Raw genomic sequence first — 20,899 nt, forward strand, 5'->3', positions numbered from 1 at the left:
AATAAGCCTACACAGGAGTTGGTAAGAAGCACCTCAAGGCCTAGAGGAAGCAACAAGCAAATTCTAAAGTGTCATTTAAAACTGAGACGAGGCATATCCAATGCCTGAAGACCAAAAATAGGATGACAGAAGCCTGGAAGAGTTATCAAGAGCTAATTCAATTAAGAACATGTTCTTGATTTAACTGCGTAGATGGTGTTATGGAAGGGCCCGAGAGAAGTCCATAAAAACAGCAAGACAAAGTAAGCAGCTATTGAAGACAGCAAGAAGCTGTCTGGCTTGCCTACCATCCAAGCTGATAAGCAGCGTATCAGATTAAAAAAAAGGAATTGTGGTATGTACAAGATAGCATCTCTGCATTAATAATGCTGCATGTTGCAGTAAGGCTGTATGATGGTTTCTCTCTATCAACTCATAAAAACATCTGAAACTCCATAAGATAGTAGCCAGTGCCTATTAGGGAGATAAGAGAGGTTAAGTATCTGTAAGACTGATGCATTAGCACACTTCAGCATAAGAAAGAAGCATCTTCGATAAGAAGTAAAAGAAAAGGTGTTGGAGCCCTCCAAACTAGCAGCTCTTGTTCTGAGAGGAAAGAACATGGAAAACATTCTTTCAATAATTTAAATAATTCTAACCTTCATGAAGTTATATCATGCCCTCCTCAAAACATTAGCGTAGATAACCACTTTCAGCACTTTACCAGTGCTAAAAACATTTAAAGGGAAAAAGCAGAGAAGGAGGAGAGGGAAAACAGTTCCTCTTCTGCTGTGCGTACCTAGTGTCCACAAAAAAATAGGTCATTTCATGCGGCTCAATATCTGCTGGATTCTCTTTTGAGAATCTGCAATGACAGCACACACGTGCACAGTATAAAAACACATTGGCTTTCCTCAACATGGGCTGCCACGTACACTCTGGCACTGCTGTGCCACTGCTCTGCAATGTCTTGCATCAGAGTGACTTCCTGACGTGATTTTAATATTATACTATTCTGAAATATACCCTATACACCCTGCAGCTACCTAATTACACTATTTGGCTTTCCTAAAAAGCCCTCGCCATACCATTTGACTACTAGTACTGCAGATTCCTCAGAGTAATATAATATTATTCATGTAACAGATTTACCTCGTATATCGGTTTAATTGCAACATCCATTACTGGCAAAATTCAAGTATGTATAATTTCTCAATGTAGTTTCCTTAAAAGTTGTACTTATCATAGAAAACAGGGGCAAGAAGGCTACTGCTCAGATCATCTTTGGGGAAACTAATAAGCATGCACTAACACTAAGTGAGGCCGAACAGCTGTCTTTAGCTCTGGACTGCTGAAATATCAGCCAAAGCCCACAGTGGCTTGTTAGCAGAGATTATCATTGGAAAGAGCTTGCAGCTGTTCTGTTTTGCCTCCAGTAGCTGTGTTCACTTGCTGTCACAGCACTGATATAAAGGCCCTGCATATTACAGGGATTATCTGGATATTATGTGGGCAGACAAGGGAAAAAACCCACCCCAAACATCTAATGTTTCACATGTGGTAGCCAAGAGATAACCACATCCTTGCAAAACTGAAAAGCATAATAAAGTGCAGGTGATGGAGTCATATCCTTGCTGATCGTCTCCTCAGCATTGCTGCAGTTGCCATCTTGATTATTCATACCTGAAGGCTTAATGGACTAAATGAGGCTTAAAGAGTACGGCTAAATTCCTGCTCTTGGATCCACTGTGCCGTACTTGCCTGCAGTATTTATACCTCCTGATGCTAACAGGAACGCTGCTGTCACTTCATTTGTGGGTTCCCAATGCTGAAGCACCTAGCCTACCACTGCTGAAGACCCTGGGCTGCCTGCAACCATACCTGTGTCCCCAGCACAGCCCCGCTGGTACAGCAGGACAGTTATGATAAGCCATATTATCACAGCAGTTTGCAACTTTCTATTCTTTCCCATGCGTTCATTTCCTTTATTAGCTTCATTTCAAGATTATACCTGTGGCTGCAGCAAACAAGGGAGGGTTACAAAGATGACATAATGCCCAAGGGCCGAGGGCTAACTGGTATTTCTCCATCACCAGCTCTCTCCAGCTGCTCTATCAGCTTCGCTGGCAACATGCCAATTTGCACCAGCTGAAGAGCAACTATGCACACACTCACACACTCTTCTGTCTCTCTCTCAACGGCTAGTCCCATAGGCTCATTCAGCTCCCAAAATATTTATGACTGCAAATAGCTCTTTTTAGGTAGAACAAGATGCTTTCAACGCCACTTCATGACATGACAGGAAACACAGACTTTGTAAAAACAACTAGCAATCTGGGGTGCCTTGATCTCCGGGTTGTCTCTGCGAGACCCTCTAAAGGCTACAGCTAAAGGTTGAAGAACCAATGAGTACTGCAGACTTGGCATACACATTTTTCAGGCACCCAAGACCACTGGAAATGTTAAGTTGGCATTTTTAAGGAAGCTGAGATCTGTGTATCTGCGTTTATTTTGGTCCACAGATGGTCTCCTATAACAGACAAAATGCAATTGTAAAATGCAAGGCATGCATGCTAAAAACCAAACATTAGGCAATCTCTCTGTACTAGTTTATCCAGTCTCAGTGGGGTAGTTTTATTTGCTCTTCTGAGCAGAGGGAATGAGGGAGAGATGGCTGTTCCTAAATCATTACATTCTGTAAATAATGAAGAGTACATAAAAGGTGGAGTGTATGAAGTTCAATGCCTTACTTTTTCAGCCACTCTGCTATATCTGCTGCGGTAGCACCGTAGTTCTCAAAGTGGAACAGGAACTTTCCTTTCCTGTTAAAGCAACAAAACAACGTTTAGTTCTTGCCCTGGAAGATAAGAACATGCAATTATAGTTGAGTGTATGATTTCTAAACTAGTAGCAAAACATAACTGACTCAAAATAGCAGATTGTAGGATATCCCCGGACATTGTATTCTTCCTTTATCCTTTCAAATTCAGCAGCGTAAACATTCATCCCCGCAAGAACCTGAAAAAACAGAGCATAATCATATTGATTCTTACAATACAGCAGGAACATTACTACTTTTTTTAAAGACTTAAGTAAAAACAACTAAGTTCTGTGCAGATTCTGATTTCTTGCTGTAAAGCAAGGAGATCTCTGTAAAAGGCAGTGAAGTTTTTCTCATTTTGTGCAAGGGGGGACAGAGCAATATTTCAGTCCAGTCCACAGAAAGCAAACGCCAATCAACTTGTCACCTCCTCCTTGCTCTGGAAGTGTCTCTGTTTCTTTTTATTCACCCACTAACAGAAATATCTAAAGGGAATTCTCTCAGTCACACTACTTGTGCTCCTCTGTGTGTTTGGATTTTAATCTACAAGCCTGAGTACATACCTTAGTTTGCATCCAAGCATTAGCTAGGACGCAAGAATTTCCACTCTCATCTCTCTGGTTTCCACTACAGCAATGAATTTACAGTCTCAGCTACTGTCCAGAACCAACCAAGCACTGGCATTATCCCATTTCAAAAATGCACTTACTGAATGGCAAGAGGAAATCAGCATTACTTTGATGTGAAAGTAAAACGTGCCATATTTATTTCCATGAGCCCAGGAAATACCATAGAGCATTTATATGCTTTAAATATGTTAACTGAGCTGACCGGTAGGGTATAATGAGAGTTAAGAATTAACCTTGTCCTACAGATATCACAAGAGGGGCACAAAAGCATAGTAGCTTTTCAAGCTAACATGTGAAACAAAAAGCTTCTCCTCTTTCCTTACCTCTGTCCTAACCCACCCTCCACCTCAAGAGCCCTTCATCCTGAGCTTCAGGCTCGCCTGAAGTCACACCTGCGACTTATCCTGCGCCCCGTCCAACTGTCTTCCAAAAATTTCTGACTTGAGAATTTGAACATGGGACCGATTCTGAGTTTCTGTGGGTGTGGGATTCACGCAGAGGCTGTCAAACCTTCAACCAGGGAGTTGCTGAGATACCACTTCATGATTAGCTTAGTTTAATGGCATTGATGGCTTAAGTCATTTTAGCAGAAGGATCTTAATCCAAACCCCTCCTCCCTCCCCCTCCAAAAACCAGGATTTTCTCCTTCTAGCTGAAACACCACATCAGAATTTAATGCCGAGTTCCTGACTGCAGCAAACTGCACAAACCAACCAAATGTGCTCAGAGCCAGCATGAAATAAATCTAAAAGCAGAAAATCCTCATTTGAAGGTCAACCTTTTCCTTTCCAAGAATGTGCTGGAAAGTCACAAAAAGATAGTTTGTTTTGTCTCCCCTATCCTGAGAAAGGACAAAGGAAAGATAACTGAGAAGAGTACAGCAATAGGGTTTATACTGGCTGGCCAAGTATCTTTGAATTTTCCTTGTAGTTCCAACAACCAGATTGACTTAATTCACATGAGATCATCTAGACCCAATTCTCCCCTTCCCTCATCCTCTGTGTCACCACTTGAGGGTAGGTAAATGCAACAGACAGTGGCTGCTTTATAAAGTGAGAACCAGGTTTGTCAACTAATTGCCTCATAAACCATCAGTCTAACAGATTTCGTGATCGCCGTGAACCTTCAGAGGATTTACTAGGTTTTAAATGGACATTCCCAGCCATTTCAGATACTCTGCCATATTTCACTGCGCCCACTCACCCTGCAGTGACTGACACAAGTCAATAACTTGGATTCATTCTGATGTTCATACATCATACGAAGCATACTTAGCAAAAAGCCTATTACAATGGGATTCAATTTTAATGACAAAAGTTAACGGCTTTAGCTGGCCTATAATCACAGAATTATGTAACGTCAGGCTGTCAGGGACCATCAAAACACACCTACTACCCAAAGTTAGGATCCTCCCTCTATACCTAAGCTGCTCCTGCCAGATGTTTAGCTAATTTGCTTTTAGTAAATGACTGAATGACCCTAACTTCAATTTAAGTCCATTACCTCTTGTAGCAGCCACAGCAGACGCGAAGATTAGTTTATTCCTTTCACCTCTGCAATTTGACATATTTCAACACTTCTCTGCTCTCCACCAAGCTACCTATAACCTAAAGCAACTCTGAGCATTTCCTAGCTGGCCATGTCTTCTGGGCTTCTGACCATTCCTGTTCTACTGTGACACACCCCTCTGACCTTGACTCATAGTTTTCTTGATGGGATTGCTCCAAAACTGGTACCTCTCACCACTACTTGAAACCTTCCTAGAGCCAAGTTTAATGAACAGATTAAACAAAGGCTTCCTCTGTCTGGTATCTGAAATAAGTGTAGGAACTTTATGCGTCTCAATTTTCATGTTTTTACCAAAAAAAAAAAAAAAGACAAGCATTAAAGGAAAAAAGCACTCAAAGCATACACTCAAGCCAGTCTTTACTGAGTATAACACCGGCACACTCATGAAGTCCGTGGGCATTAAGGAGATGCTGAAGTGCTTTGCTGACCACCAGTTCCTCCCTGCACCGGGGCCATAGTGTATTGGTGACAGTCACCCGCCTGAGCTCACCTTACCCACAAACCATGGGAATCTCTCGTGCTAAGGACAAAATAAGCCAACTTCTGATTTGGAGCCCCTTTTTCCCTTCTGCCCTGGGTGGAGTGGAATTGCAAGATCTAAACCCAATGTAACACTGAAAATGCCACCCTGCCTTCTTCTCAGTAACAGTTCTGGGACAAGAAGCAACCAGTCCCAAGAGAACACAGCAACCAGTGACAGGTACAGGTCACCTTTTCATTAATATGACCTATTAAATAGCCAATACTGTACTTCATTTTCCTGCTATATAATAGCAATAATCACTTTTGAGCCTGGCATATCCTGGCAGCTAATGACAGGTCAGATTAAAAGGCCAAAACTTCACCTCATCCAAACCAATCATAAACTTTCCAGCAAAGTCTGATCTGGAGGTCAACATCGCTCTAAAGGTATCCCATGGATAATTTATTATGGGTACAGCGCAGTTAATTTTAGGGGCAGCAAACTGTGTACACATCCCACTCAGGAAGCTAATTAGGTCAAATTTAGATGAACGGACCGGTTTTTGTGAAAGACACGGGTAGCAGTGGCACAACCGGACTTTCCTCTGAACTAATCCTGCACTAAAAACACTCAAGTGCAAAACCCAACCCTGAGCCGAGCTGCATCAAGCACAGGCACTGCCAGCCTCAGTGCTGTGCCACAGCCCTGACACTCAGCTGTGCAGGATTAGCCCAGATCTACAGAAACCATTTCCAAGTGAGGAAGGAAATAATCAAACTAGAATAGATTTAGAGTTTAAATTCTCCGGTCTGAATTTAATAAAACGAGCTGGGCATGGACAAGGAAGGGATAACTGCAGGAGAAGACAGCGCTCTGCAGCATGCCTCCTCTCTGGCATGATCTCTGTAGGTGATTCTTTACATTCCTAATTCCTGCCCACCCTATGCCTCGCGATCTACCCGCTGTGAACGACAGGACTGCCTTCCCAAAGACCGCAGCACACACTCCACCGAGGGGAGATGGCATTAGAGTGCTGCCTGGCTGGATGAAAACCCACTTGAAAATATCTTCAAGGGTTGTACCATGTCCTAAATAAATCTGAACAACTCCCACTCATTTCAGCCCTAAGCAAACAAGGATTTAGAGAAAACACTTCTGAAAAACAACTTGTTGGGAGAACGTGGGGGAGTCTGACAGCACTCAATGCTTGTGAGCAGCACCGGCCAGAGCCGCCCCAGCAATGCCAGAACCGCAGTGCTTCACCTCCTCAAATTGTGCCAGGGGAGGTTTGGATTGGGTATTAGGAAAAATTTCTTCACCCAAAGGGTTATCAAGCACTGGAACAGACTGCCCGGGGAAGTGGTTGAATCACCATCCTTGGAGGCATTTAAAAGACATGTACATGTAGCACTTGGTTTAGTGGTGGACTTGTCAGTGTTAGGTTTATGGTTGGACTCGATCATCTTAAAGGTCTTTTCCAACCTAAATCACTTTATGATCTTTTCTCCTAATCATATGCCACCTCTCCTGAGGAAACCTGTAAACTTGACAGTGAATGATCCAACAGGTAGGATCAGACCAAATCCAGCTAAAGCCATGAAAAAATACTCATGTATTATTGGTATCATATAAATTATACATTAAGCACATTATAAAACCTTGACTAGAGGAGTGCCTTTGACTTGCTTAGAGAGATCAATACACCTTATTAGTACAAACAGGTAACTAAATTATGGTGACTGCTGTTGATGGATTTTGTTATGGTCAAAACTTATTTTCATCTCCATCTGGTATGAATGCTAACTTTGTTGACAGAGCTATAACCATAAGATCTTATTAATGCTTATGCTTAACAGCTAGGTAGGATGATCAGTAGCTAACATAGTGAAATCCCCCTCCCATTACACTGTGATTCTCCACTAAAAAAGTGGGTTAATTGTCACTAAAAGGGCATCCATCCTTGATCCCTCAGTAAAGCATCAGGCCAAAAATCTTATCAAATGCATTACAGCAAACATTTCTTTATTTATCGTTACCAACATGAGCTCAACAGGACTACAGACTCACAAATTATAAGCTAAACATGAAACTACACAGTATCAGAGCCTGTTTTTCTATGTCAAGAACTACACTGGAGCTAAAGGGTAAATGAGTTAACATCTCATTCTCCAAAGTTTTAAAAAGAATAAAAAGCAAGAGAGAATCCTGAAGGGATCTGGAACCAAATCATTCATTTTTGTTTTGTTTCAACTTGCTTAAAAAATTCCCCAGTTTGATAACTATTTGTGGTTTTAAATACTAAAAAAAAAAAGCGTTAAAATAATTTTTTAAGTTTTATATAAATCTTATCTTCTTACTTACATATTTACCCTTCAGTTCTGTGGCTGCCTGCTGGTAAGATGGCATCATTCTCTTACAAACTCCACACCCTGATAAAAAAGAAATTGTCTAAGTAATATGCCAACAATTCTATTCAGATTGTTCTACAGGATCTATGTTCCAAAGCATATGAAACTGCATTTTTTTTTATACAATAAATTTTAAACCAAAATTCCTTGTCTATTTCATGGAATAATTATTAGATTACTAGTTTCTAAGCATGTTACTTCTTGTTACATGCAGCTGGTTTTGCATGTTTTTCAATCTATTCATTTTCATACTCATTTCTCATCCCAGTTTTGTAAAGTGTAACACCATCTTGTATTCCTCAGGCTCTGAGCTGAGACCAGAGGGGAACTTAAGATGAACCTCACATTTCAAAAGTCAATGGAAGATGTCACACTTGTGAACTCAAACAAAAAGCTTTGTGCGTTTCTGGTCTTTAAGGGGGGTGTGGGGGGTTGGGATGTACTTCAGATTCATCCCAGCTTAACAAGTCTTTGAAATTCATTTGAGAGATATTTCCTAAACACATTAAACAGACATCAAAAGTTAAACAGTGCTCTGTTAATTGGGAAGACATAACTCAGAAGAAGCAACAGCCCTTGAAGGATACAATAACTTTATGTGCAGAGAAAAATACAAACAGCAAGTGAGGAAGACTACCAATGTATAGCTGGAGTGTGCTAAGAGCTGTTTGATGACGCTCTGGAGTGCTAAGCAGATTAGCACTAAATCACCTTGTAAGCAGCAGGTTTCATCCTTGCCAAGTAAAATACGTGCCTGCACATGGGAAGGGGCAGGAGGAAGAGGCAGCATGAAAGAAAGGAAGCTGCGGCCAAGCACTTCAGACACTCTTTGTGGAAACTCTTGGGTCCACCATGGGATAGTAGTCAACATTTTTATTCTGGTGAAGAGACCACAGTTTTGAAAATATCTTCCAGAAAGGAGGAACAGATTTTGCAGCCACTGGTTTCGGATCACATCAGCATGCCTCGGAGGAACATCTTTTAATCAGAGGAAAGAGAGCTCTTGTTTCTGTGGTCTTTCCACCTTTGATCTCTCTGCTCAAATTGCCAGTGAGGTTGTTAAATTAGGGCTGGTCAAAATGACGATTTCTTGGTGGGTGCAGACCACTCATTTGAGCCCCCCTGAGATCTTGCGGCTTCCTCCAAACCACCGGACAGACATCAAAAGATGCAAGTTGTTAACACCATCTTCTGGATCTTCTGTTTCTTCTCTCTTCAGCAGCCTCAGGCCCCAAACTTCCCCAGTTATTGATCTATCTCTCTCCAACCCCATGCCACTCCCTGGACGCCCTTCTGGGGCACAGGCACGTACCAGCCTCCTCCACCCAGCCATCACCCCTATAGTCTTTGCCTTCCCAGCTCTGCCACTGCTCCCAAACCCACTTCAGTACAATCTCTCCTGCCTACGTGTTTCTGGGTTATACTGTTCAGGATGCTGTCAAGCCACATATATCCCTATACAGGCATAAAAGGGTAACCTCAAAAAAGTCATTTTCTTCTGCTCTTTTTACTTGTATTTTAACTCAAAAGGAGGGGCTTAATAAACACACATTAGTTTTTCCACTAATAAACACTCCATTTTTATAACATAATTGAAAACAGGGCTTTAAACAGCTCCTTTTTGTTGCCAAATCCAGGCCATCTCCTGCAGGAGTCTTCTTTGACAGTTAACTACAAATAAACCTAAATGCCTATAAGTATACCTAATTTTTCATGTTTAGTGTTGTCTGACTTTATAATATAGGTCCGAAAGTACAGTGAATGGTCTCTGAATGACAGGTAATATCTTCTAAGGAAAGCATGCCATTGCTCCGAGTCATTTTACCCAGACCAAGCATTCCTGAAATATTAAAGAAACTACATTTAAGTTTGCAGTGGCTTTCATCTCCCTCTGCACTGGTACGTAATGAAAGAGCCCATTTCCTATGAACCTGCCACAATGAATCTAAAGCCCCTGCTTCCAACAAAGCAGAGAAATAATGCAGCTGTCTTCGCTATAGCTCCCCAGACAAAGTCTCTGATGTCCTCTCGTGCCAAAGACCTCCCTGACTCACCCCTTACAAGTAAAGAAAAGCAGAATTTCCTTTAGTGACCAGCCTTGATTTGCCGCTCCCAGTTATGAAAGGTAACACCTGTATGTAACCAGTAACTTCAGCTGCCCAAAGCCAGTATCTTAATGCAACTGCAGGATGTATTCTGTCTTCAGTAACAGGAGTAAGAAAAGAAAAATTGGACAAGAACCAAGTCTGAAGGTCTCGTGTGTTAAATAAAAGATGAGGGAGTTAAGAACTGTGAAATCAGAGGGGAGAAAAAAAAAACTTACAAGTAGGCTTCCTTCACAGCAGTTTAGAAAGCAGCAAAAGTATTACAGCACTGAAGACTAGCAGGTGTTTTGCCACTTCAAAAGAAGAGAAACTGGAAGGAGGAGGGTTTCTGGGGGAATTGTTCAAAGAGAACGAAGGGTTAGATAAGGCACATTTCAGGAAGAGACTCAGTTGCGGAAAACAATCACTCATGATACAGGTAAACTGTGAAAGCACTCTGCAGCTGAACTCTCCCTGAAGGGGTGATTTACAGGCACAGCAGGCATATCGTCTCCTGCTGATGCTAAGGCAGCAGCGACTGGGAGCGACCATGCACCGTGCCAGGCTACGTAGGACCATCCTGCTGCAGAATCTGAAGGCATGGAGCTGCAACTAATTTTAATAAAGGAAAAAACATTGTCTTAGAGATGCATCAAACTAAGTCTTGGGCAATTCTGGCCACCTTGGCAGTACTCAGATGAGACTAAAAAGGCAGAATGGCGTTTCAGGCAGTAATTACAAGAGAACATACACCGAGAAATATCAGATAATGCTGCCATGGGATACAGTTTTGAAGAGAATCAGAGAACAAATTGCTAGTGGTCCCTAACATCAATTTTCCTATCAGGGCAGTGCTGGGAGGCTTCTCTAGCTTAGGCCACACGTTCATTTCTGTCTCATGGCTCCCCTCCTTTCCAGCCAAACAACAACTCCAGTGCAACACCAGCTTGTTTTGAAGAGCTGGAAAGCCCCTCACATACCAGTCACCAGGAAACATAAAAAAAGCAGCTGTAAGTCTGCAAAATCAAGGAATGAGCGGCCAACACAATGACAAGATTGCAGCAATATAAAGTCAAGGTCACAAAAGAAATGGAATGACTGCAATGTGCTCTTCTCTTTCCTTGCTGTCCCCCTGCCCTGAAGTTCCACTTGTATTCAGGTTAATCCTGCCCATGTGGGTAGGAACACCCAGGCTGCCTCCTGGATGGAGTAGGAAAGATGCAGTGGTGGGGAGCAGGAACACTGTTCCCTCTGCTTGCAGTTACGAAGAACAAATATGTTGGCTTTTTTCAACTCCACAGTCTCCTCTAGAGATCTTTTGCTTGTGTTGAACCAGCTTGTCTTATGCTATGTCCCAAACTGCAAAAGTAAAAAGCGTGTGCGATACCCATTTGCACTTACAGCTCTGTACAGGCCAGAGAGTTAGGCACTCTTAGACAGATGTATTAACACTTACGCACTCAGTGTACAGCGTTCCTGTCTTGTACAACACAAATCTAGAAAGGACATTGGGTAAGAAATTACAGAAAGCAGCTACTTAAAAGAACAACAAGCAAGGGTCATCACCACAAGAGAAAGAGGCAAGACTAGGATACAAGCAATGGACAGCTAGGGGAAAACTGAGGACAAACAGGCACAACAACACAAGGAGCTGAATGATTAAGATGCGACAAGACAGTATTAGTGAAGCACAGGTGAGGCTTCTACTCGGACATCTCTCAGTAGAGAAGCGAGAAAGAGGTAACAGGACATGCTGGGTTACTTACATGGGGCATAGAACATCATCAGAAGGGGTTTGTCTTCCTTCTTCAGAAGCCGTCTCAATTCCTAGCGAATGAACCAAAGAAAATAAAAACAGACCTATACCCAAGAACACTTCTTATTACTTGTGTTACAAATTTAAAAATGTATATATTGAGAGAATATAGGCTCATTTATCTTAGGGAAGAGGAGTCATCTTTCCTAACAGACAGGACTTGAGTTTCTTCTCCTTGCTCAATTTTAACTTGAAAGATGGCAAAATTTATTATAGACTCGAATATCTGCTAAATACCCTAGACCAATAACTTCACTGTTGAGACGTGGAAGTTGCATGGCTTGGTTTATTCTCACTGCAGAATCTCTGACTGGAAACTTTTTCTTCCCTGACCCACCCAAAAAGCCATACTCTAATTCAGAAAGTCAGACTCGATAATAAACAAACCAAATGCAGTTACCACACTATGAAACCTTGTCAGAGCTATGAGAAGCCATAAGAATAGATTTTTCAGTACCAGCATGACACAGAAACTAGATGAAGTTTTGAAATTGAATGCAACCCTTGGAAGGCTTCTAATAGAGTACAGAGGGTGAACATTAAATATTAATCTTCCTACAAAAACTGAATGTCAAAATAACTGTTTCTAATATTAAAAATGAAAGCTAGAAAATTGAAGAGGCCCTTTACGAAACACCAGCTAGAGTCCAATCAATTAAAGTTTTAAAAATCTATAGACTAGAAAACTAATAGAAAAGACCAAGCTGATTACATTGGAGAGAAAATAATGGGTAGCTCTGTGGTGGCACTGGCCTTCTTAAGGTAGTTTCATCGTATTTGCTGCTTTCCCACTTCACACTGAGAGGACAGTTACTGTACCAGGTTAAATCACTCAAGATCTGGATTCTGTTCCTTCCTGCTCCAGACTTCCTGAGACACCCTCAGGCACGTGAGGGAACCCAAGGTTTAATGAAAACCTGCAGTTTTAAGAGCAGCATTTTACCTCCTACTTGCATCCTGCAGTGACTGCATCTTGCAAGCCGCTACACTTTCCTTAAGACAAACAGGTCTCTTTTGCCACACCATCCACAATACTTTGATACTTGCCACGCAGCTGGTAGATTAGTATCACGACCAAATGAGACGAAGGTGGGAAGTGAGAGACTTTATAGTTATCACAAACCACAAACTTTGTCAAGTCACTTAAAACAGTTTGGGTCCTTTAGACTTCCCTTCCAAAGAAAGGAAATAATGATGCTTCTTCATTAATAATTAACACAAACACAGACACTCCCTTCATCCCATCTATTTATAAAACACATAGAAAAATCTATCTGCTAATGTACCTTTTCACTGTCAACATGCACAACATCTTTGGCTTCCGGATCCTCCTCCCACAGTGGTGCACCTTCTGGATCCTTGAGAAAGGCCACCATGGACTGTAATAAGCAGAGGAAAAAAGCTTTTAAAGCAAAATGAATGGAAACCATGAGACATCCAATCTCAAATCTATGCTGTCATGCAAACCTCATCTAATTAGTGCAGTGCCTTTGCTCTTCTGTACACGTATTCATCTGCTCTAATGCAAATGAACACAAATCTACTGCAGAACCAAGTGATACATGGGTGTGCACCTTCCTCAAAAACGGTATCCCAACTTACCAGTTCACATCTCCACTACAAAACTGGGTAAAACAGCGTGGAAGTACACCAGCACACAGGCAGTAGCTTCAAGGATCCTTCAGAGAGTTCTTTCGATGGTACTAGATCTGCAATACTTCCACAGTTACTCCCTGGCTTAGCAGGAAAGATTTCTCTTTATATAGAGGTCAGGTTCTCATGCCCTTCACCATATCTCAGTAACCTTTGAATCCAATAGGACTAGTTGGAGTGCACACTGATACTCGCTGTGAGCAAAAGCAATGAACTCCACACTTACAGATCAAACTGCTTATTTGGTCAAAGGAAGAATAATCCACCAATAGTTCCCTCTATGACCCACCTACCTAGAAACTGCACTCCATGGACTTTTAAGTTGGACAGTAAGAAGTAAACGTGACAAGAGAAGTGGGAAATATGAGACCCTGATTCTGCAGCTCCCATATTCAACAAACTGAGTACACATGCCTACTTTACAACTGCTTTACCCAACTGACACACAACCAACAATCCATTTCAGCAGACCACAGATATTCTCTTTATTGTAAGGAAATACTCTCTGATGGTTCTGATTTTAGCCTGAGGGAAACTCCAGCCCTCCAAAGTCAATCAGATGCTCTTCATGGATTCCAACAGAATCGTACTGCCCCCCATTTCCAGTTGTACATGGAAGCACAGGCTTGATCACTGTTATCTTTGGATGTCTGTGCTCTAGGACACATAATACTTGGTTTTCTGTGTTTGTTCACCAGATTGACCTCATTCCTTTCCCTGTGGCATTCATTGTAGGTATGTGTCTACTCCCAGACAAGATCTCTGCCACACTAGTAATGTAGTGAGGTCCCTGAGGTGCGTCCTTCAATGTCAGAGTGAGTGGATGATGCTGCCACAGCACTAAGTGAACTTTCTTGCAGTTGGAGCAAAGAAAAGCTTCATCAAAGCCTTTTTCAGCCCATGGGATATTTTGCCAAAGCAGCTCATGATGGAAGAGCAGAGCTGGGTATGTACTAACACATGCCAAGAGCACCTAAAAGCCTAGGTTTGTACTCCACCTCCTCAAGAGCAGGTTAGCAGCATGCCTGGTGACACATGCCACTGAAACAGTCTCAGAGACACTTTTGCCATCTCTCTGCCTTTGATAGGGTTGCTCTGGTACAACATCAACAGATAGTGGAGTTCAGCCCATTTTCCTGCATCTCAGTTGGTACTGGAAGGCTTGAGAGGATTCAGAGCTTACGGCAGGATCCATTTATTGCATTTATGTTTCTGTCTACTTGCACAGCTAATATTGAAGAGATTTGCCTTATCACAAGAGACAGCATGTATTAGTCACTAGACAGCATGCAAAGCACTTAATGTACACAGTAAGAAGACCTAAGGAGTGAGGTAGTAGTGTTTGGACCACAAACACTTCAAGGAGAAGAAATTTGTTTTAACGTGGCATTAACAGAGAAAGAAACTAGCTAGGAAAAAAAAAATAAAATCAAGTAATTTATAATGGTGTTATAGTTGTAAAAATCTCTAAAACTAGAGGCATTAACATCCCAAATGATGCCCTAAGAAGACTTACTAATATATGGGGAGAGAAGAGAAAGGGGCAAACCAGGGGAGATGTTCTACATTTAGGAAAGCTACATCACATTCTGCTCACCCTCATTTTGCATAGACCTCAACTGTACACTGGAGGGGAGGAGAGAGGGGTCAACATTTCAAATGGCTAATGAGTGCGATTGACTCTGCTAGTTTCAGGAATTCCTGTGTGCCAAGTTCAGTCATGTAGAAACAGATGTGGTTAGAGGATGGGGGATTAAAGAGATTTAATTCATCCAGCCTCTCCCTCTCAGCCAAGAAAGAAAAAAATTAGATGCGTAATGTCTTCTGGCAGGAGCAGGCAGCACGTTGCCTTGCACTCATTACTCCATGTGGTGAAGAGAACTTCCTGTACGCCTTTAAATAGGCAAGAACCCCCCCAGCAAACCAGCACTTTCTAAACAAAGAAAAGCAGTGGTCCCCAGGCTGCTGCGTTAGAGATCAGAGCAAGGTCCAGGCCACAGCAACCCCATGTTGAAGAATCAGCTACGCTCCTGTCCTGCCATGACGTGATTGGGACCCACTTTGACCCTGTAGCACCGACACAGCCATGCTGGGCTGTAACCCGCTGCCCGGACCCCTGTGACAGCTTTGAACCTTAAACACGGATTCAGCAGAATACAGGACATGGCTTTCATCCAGCCTATGCTGCTAAAAGCTAGCAAGTTTTAACAGCACAATAGCTGGCTATCATATACAGACCTGGGTTTTAATCTGAAAAAAAATAAAAATACATATATACAGAAACATATCCCTCTACTTTTCACTCCTTTGAAGTATAATGCAGTAGGGATGCTAATAAAAAGCCTTTCCTTGATTTCACACACACACTCCTTACAACAGCAAACTTGAAAAGGATTCAGATTTTAGAGCAGGACCGATTTATTGGGTTAGTCTATTCCCTTTGCAAGTACTGAACAGATTTCTACTTTAATGAGTTTTCTCCATTTTAGAAGGAGACTAAAACTCTCCCTGTACTGTATCCTCCAGAAAAGGCTTCATCATGTAATAAACACAGCCTGGATATTGGCCTTATGGCACTACCGAGGATTAGGACATGGCATGGCTAAAGCAACATCCAGACATACTAGTTAAGATCAAAGACTGATCTAAGCTTAGGTCTCCAACAGCAGCTCATTACAGATACTTGGGGAAAAACTATACCGGTACCATTCTTACATGGCATACACTGGTATACGCTCTCAATTTCTGGCAAAAAGTAATTAAGTTTATGGACTCTGCACCAGCTGTTGTATCTGGACCTCTGTGCTTGCTAATTATCAATGGATCTATCCTTTACGGCTAGTTAAAACTGTTCTTAAGGCTCCTAAACTCCTGGCTTTCACAACACGTAGCTATGAGTTCCACAACTGTTTGGGGTTTTTTTAAACATAGCAGTTATTTGTTTCAAATCAACTGCCCCAAATGCCACTATTTTCACCCAGATTTGGAGGAAAAAAAATAGGTAATCATTCCCTTTTTCAAGCTCCTCACAGTTACACAAGTATCTACCATGGTCTCTTCCGGGTGTCCGTTTTTCAAAGCCCAAGAACCTTCATATAAATATTCAAGCCATCTGTGCCTCTGATGATCCTTCTCTGCCCTGCTGCAGTACTTCTACACCTTTCACTTGACAGGGCAACCAGAATCACATACAAGACACAAGATGAAGGAACCCAATGGACTCAGATGGTAGAATAACAATTCCTCTTCCATTCTTTGTTCCTTTCCTAATCATTTGACTTTTAAATATTGTTAAGTACAGGGCCAATATTTTCAAGCCAACAGCTGTTCTGACTGGTAATTCAAAACCTATTACACTAGCCCGCATTACTCCAGCATCATTGGAGCTGTGTCCTTTCCTTCCTTTTCATGTTCATTACCCAACAGGTTCCTACTTTCATACTGACAAGCCACTTGGTATTGCGAGAACCTAAGCCCTTCTGCAAAGAGCCAGAAATATTTTTTTAAAACTATTCCTAATAATATTGCATCACCGAACTTTGTTATCTTGCAGTCCTCCTCCCTTTACCAGATAGCCCAAAGAGCTCCGATCCTAAAACAGGTCTCAGCAGCAGGAGGTTCTGACTGCTAACTAACTTCCCCCCCCACTGTGAACACTGAGCTATCCTTTATTCCTCATTTTTCTAACAGTAAACCCACAAGGGCATCTCTGCTAATTACATAAGGATTTAGTTACTTTAAGAAATGAAAAGCTTTTCTTAAAAACCCAAGTACACTATCAGCTGGATCAGCCACATCTATGAAATTGCCGATTACTTCGGAAGAATCCTTTTACAGTTCTTCAGAGCTGTGTCCATCATTCTCCAAAATGTCATACATATATTAATATGTCTACTGGATGCCTGGAAAGAAGATCCGAGTTTTATTGCCACAAGCTTGCTGAATGATATGATACAAATCCTTTAATCTCCCTGTTCTTCAGTGTGTCCACCTGTCCATAAAATGAGTATGATACCCTACATAATTGTGTTGCTCTGCTGCTCACTGTTTGTAACGTACTGGGAGATTCCTGACAAACACAGCTGCGAGAGAAAGGTCACTGCCTCAACAGAAGAAAACAGGGAGAAGTAGTAGTACAGAGGGAGAAATACAGAAAATATTCAGGCAGCTGTAAGCAGGAGAACAAGCAAACACTCAGCTGAGTTATTTGACCACTGCCCAGCTCTGATGCACCATCCAATCTGTAAATCATTAGCAGCTGGTTTCACAGGGGCAGTTAAATTAAGAAAGACTGGAGGTCCTAGAATGGGGGAGCTTCAAAACCCCTCTTCCACCTGCACTGGAATCCCACATCTCCGTCCACGGGATGTTACCTCCTTCTCCCCAGCAGGCAGGGCAAAAGTGAAGGGGGAAGTGTTCATCACAAGACAGTGACTGAAGGAATAAACGGTATGGTTCCCGTTGTGCTATGACTGCCTCTCAGCCCTACGCTCCCTGGGGCTCTGCAGCAGGTGCTTTCCAGTTGATTCAATCTGTAAGGAAGAGTCACAGCACTAATTCCTGGTTGCAGCAATTTATGAAGGGCAGGAAAAACACATCATGTGTTGTTCAAACCACCCAAATTTAGGCAACTAACAAGTCTCCCTCACCCCACCACCCACCAAGAGGGAAAAAAATTCACCAGGTGCATTTCCTCACTAAGTACAGAAGAAGCTTCGGGCACTTGCCAACTAGGCGGGTATCTAACATTGCCCTTCCTAGTGCCAGGCAAGATTTCTACTGCAGGAGATGGGAAGATACACAGTCCTACTCTCCCCACCTCAGGCAAATCCTGCATGATGATCCCAAGTGCAGGCTGAACGGATGATTCAGTGCAGGCAAACACTTCCAAGTGAGTCCCCGCCAACAGCCGCTCCATAACAACTGCGGCTGTAAAAGGAAGGTCCAGAGCAAGTGCGCTTAGGAACGGCCACTCTGACAGACTTGGGTTCATGTAGCATCACACACAAGCTCTCCTCTATCCCAGGCCAAACCCCTGAACAAGCCAGAAAGGGGAAGTAAAAGTAATGATGTCAGCCTGGGGAGGTGTCATCAAGCCTCCATAAGACCAACGATGGTGCAGAGCCTGGGTTTGCTGGAGAGGGAAGAGAAATGGGAACTGGGCATCAAAGCTGTACAGAAGTCACTTCTGGAAGCCAAGTCATCTCAGGACTGCAGCCTCACGTGAGGATACTCCCAGTGTTTCACCAGCGCTTCGCAGAGGAAGGCTGCACACTTTCGGGCTGCTTACTGTGCTTTTAGTCCACCATTTCCACAATCATCAAGAGCTACACATCCGTTTCACACTTCATGTCTTCTTCCTTCCATTGCCCATTGCTGCTTTGTGTCAAGGTTTGCAGGAGAAGGAAGATTATTTTATCCGTGCTGCACTCATGGCACATCCATAGAAACTGTGGTTTCATAATCCAATAAAAGATAAGACTACTCAGCTGTCTTTAAAGTTTATAAACACAGAACCTAAAAACCTCAGAGAACTCCTTATCAAAACGCAGTATCAAATAATACTTAGTTACACTGCCATTAATAGCACCTTGTAATCTAAACAAGAAAATCCCTATTTGTTGCCAGCCTGCAAGGTAACTTACAATTTACATCAGAGTTCAACATGGCTTCAATCTTCCTAATACACAGATTTTCCTGGATCTGTGGTTGGCAGACACAAACATGCACAAAAACCTTCAGGTCATTCTGACAGCTGTTTATGAAGATTAACCCCCTCCCTTTCATGCCTTCAGCATGAAAACCAGTACCAACACCTGGTTTTAATCTACGAATGTCTCCCCTGTATCTAGCAAAACCAAAAGAATAACAATCAAATATTTAAATTTACCTTCAATGTGACCGCTCTGTTATATTCAGTATGAAATGCACCGTCCCTGTTGAACAAGGAGTGGGGAATAGTGTTAACTTACAGTACTGTTGCTGGATATCATATAGCTGCTCTTTCTCACTTCTCACTAACCACAATTAACATTACCCGGCTGAAGCCACAGAATTAAGAATTCTGTGTAGAGTAGAATTTACAGTACAGTAATTTAAGGGGGAAAAAAAGAGTAAGGAAAAAGGGAGAGTGCAAAACAGAGTGTAAAGCAAACAGGTTTCTAGTAAATAATTTCCTTCCTGACACTTTAACAAGAATATTTACTAAGGCATGATCTTTGGAGATGGAGCTGCAGCTGCTTGGTGTCTCTTACACTTAACAGTACTCCCACTCCTATTATTTCCAGGAAGAAAATCTCCTGCTGTCTCACAACGCTTGCCTTTCTCCACTTACTTTACAAAGTACTATCTCAAAGCAGAAAAGCAAGCACAGAGAGGTGAAGCAACTTGCCCAAGGCACATGCCAGTGGGCACGTGCCAGCAAAAGTAAGACAGCTTAAATCTCAGGCATCAGCCCTGTGCATTGGGCAGTTTTAGTCCATTGGGCATCTCTTACAGGTCCCACTCATGCTTTTAGTGTAGTCTATTCAACAGCAAAATAAAATTATCTCAACTTCTGTCACCACACATGCTTGAAAACTGAAGAAACAGCAAGCAATTTCACATGTCAAAGGATTAAGAAAAAAAAAGTGTCCATGCTGCAGCAATATGGAGCTGCTAGGAGAACAAAGGGTCCTAACAGGGGCATCAACAATTAGGAACTACAAATCCCAGCCCAGCACTCACTTATAATGGAGTAATTCCACTCCTTTCTCCTTTGAATTAGGATCTACTTTCATCTTCTTGCATAATTTTCGGCTTTCAGTATCACTGCAAAAAACACATATTGGAAGAAAAATGGTTACAAGAAAGGAAATCAAATGCATTCAGTTCTGAAAACTCATTGCTGTGCTTCCTCATCAAGCAGTTAGCTGCAACTAACAGTAATTTGGAAGCTGTTCGGCTAAGTTTGTGGGACAAGCATTGTGGAAAGCTCCGTTAGCCAATTTAATTTCTGCATTTGCTTGATCAGGACACAGTGAACTGTGTTAAAACCACACGCCAAAGCCAGGCCCTAACCAGTAGAAAGCAGCCCATTCCAGCATGTCCGAGTACCCCAGCAGACCTTCTGTCCACAGGATTAACATAAAATTTAGGAAGTCAAGTTTTCAAGAAGACCGTGCTACTGTTAGGGTGGCGGTCAAAGAGCACTCTTCGTGAAAAGATTCAAAGAGAAAGAGCAGGTCTGTTTTTATATCTGTCAGAAGATAACTCGAAACCAAAAAGAAACATCTTCATGGTATCTCCAAGCCCAGATCACAAGTGGCTAGCCTTAAAAATGTCCTACAGAAAACAAAAACGAATTCAAATTTTGGAGCCCCAAGCCCAGCAACCCCATTCACTCTAGCTATAAGGGATGTGTCCTGGAGCCACACCCGGGAAGTGAAGATAACGACCATCTGCCACAGGTCCTGAATGAAAGAGGAGGCATGTAACA

The 20,899-nt window shown here is 42.2% G+C and overlaps 1 protein-coding gene across 1 annotated transcript in view; it reads right to left on the reverse strand.

The window, feature by feature from the left end:
- The window catches only part of PDIA5 (protein disulfide isomerase family A member 5), a 103,129-nt gene that overhangs the window by 53,853 nt on the left and 28,377 nt on the right, over positions 1 to 20,899 (reverse strand). The window contains exons 4-10 of the mRNA XM_063341875.1: positions 20,149 to 20,232; positions 19,313 to 19,358; positions 13,056 to 13,148; positions 11,720 to 11,780; positions 7,823 to 7,890; positions 2,906 to 2,997; positions 2,730 to 2,801 (exon numbers count right to left, since the gene is read on the reverse strand). Coding sequence (XP_063197945.1) covers positions 2,730 to 2,801; positions 2,906 to 2,997; positions 7,823 to 7,890; positions 11,720 to 11,780; positions 13,056 to 13,148; positions 19,313 to 19,358; positions 20,149 to 20,232 — 516 coding nt within the window. The remainder of the gene's footprint in view (positions 1 to 2,729; positions 2,802 to 2,905; positions 2,998 to 7,822; positions 7,891 to 11,719; positions 11,781 to 13,055; positions 13,149 to 19,312; positions 19,359 to 20,148; positions 20,233 to 20,899) is intronic.

Source organism: Chroicocephalus ridibundus, chromosome 7 (assembly GCF_963924245.1).
Source record: "Chroicocephalus ridibundus chromosome 7, bChrRid1.1, whole genome shotgun sequence".
In the NCBI taxonomy this organism is placed as follows: Eukaryota; Metazoa; Chordata; class Aves; order Charadriiformes; family Laridae; genus Chroicocephalus; species Chroicocephalus ridibundus.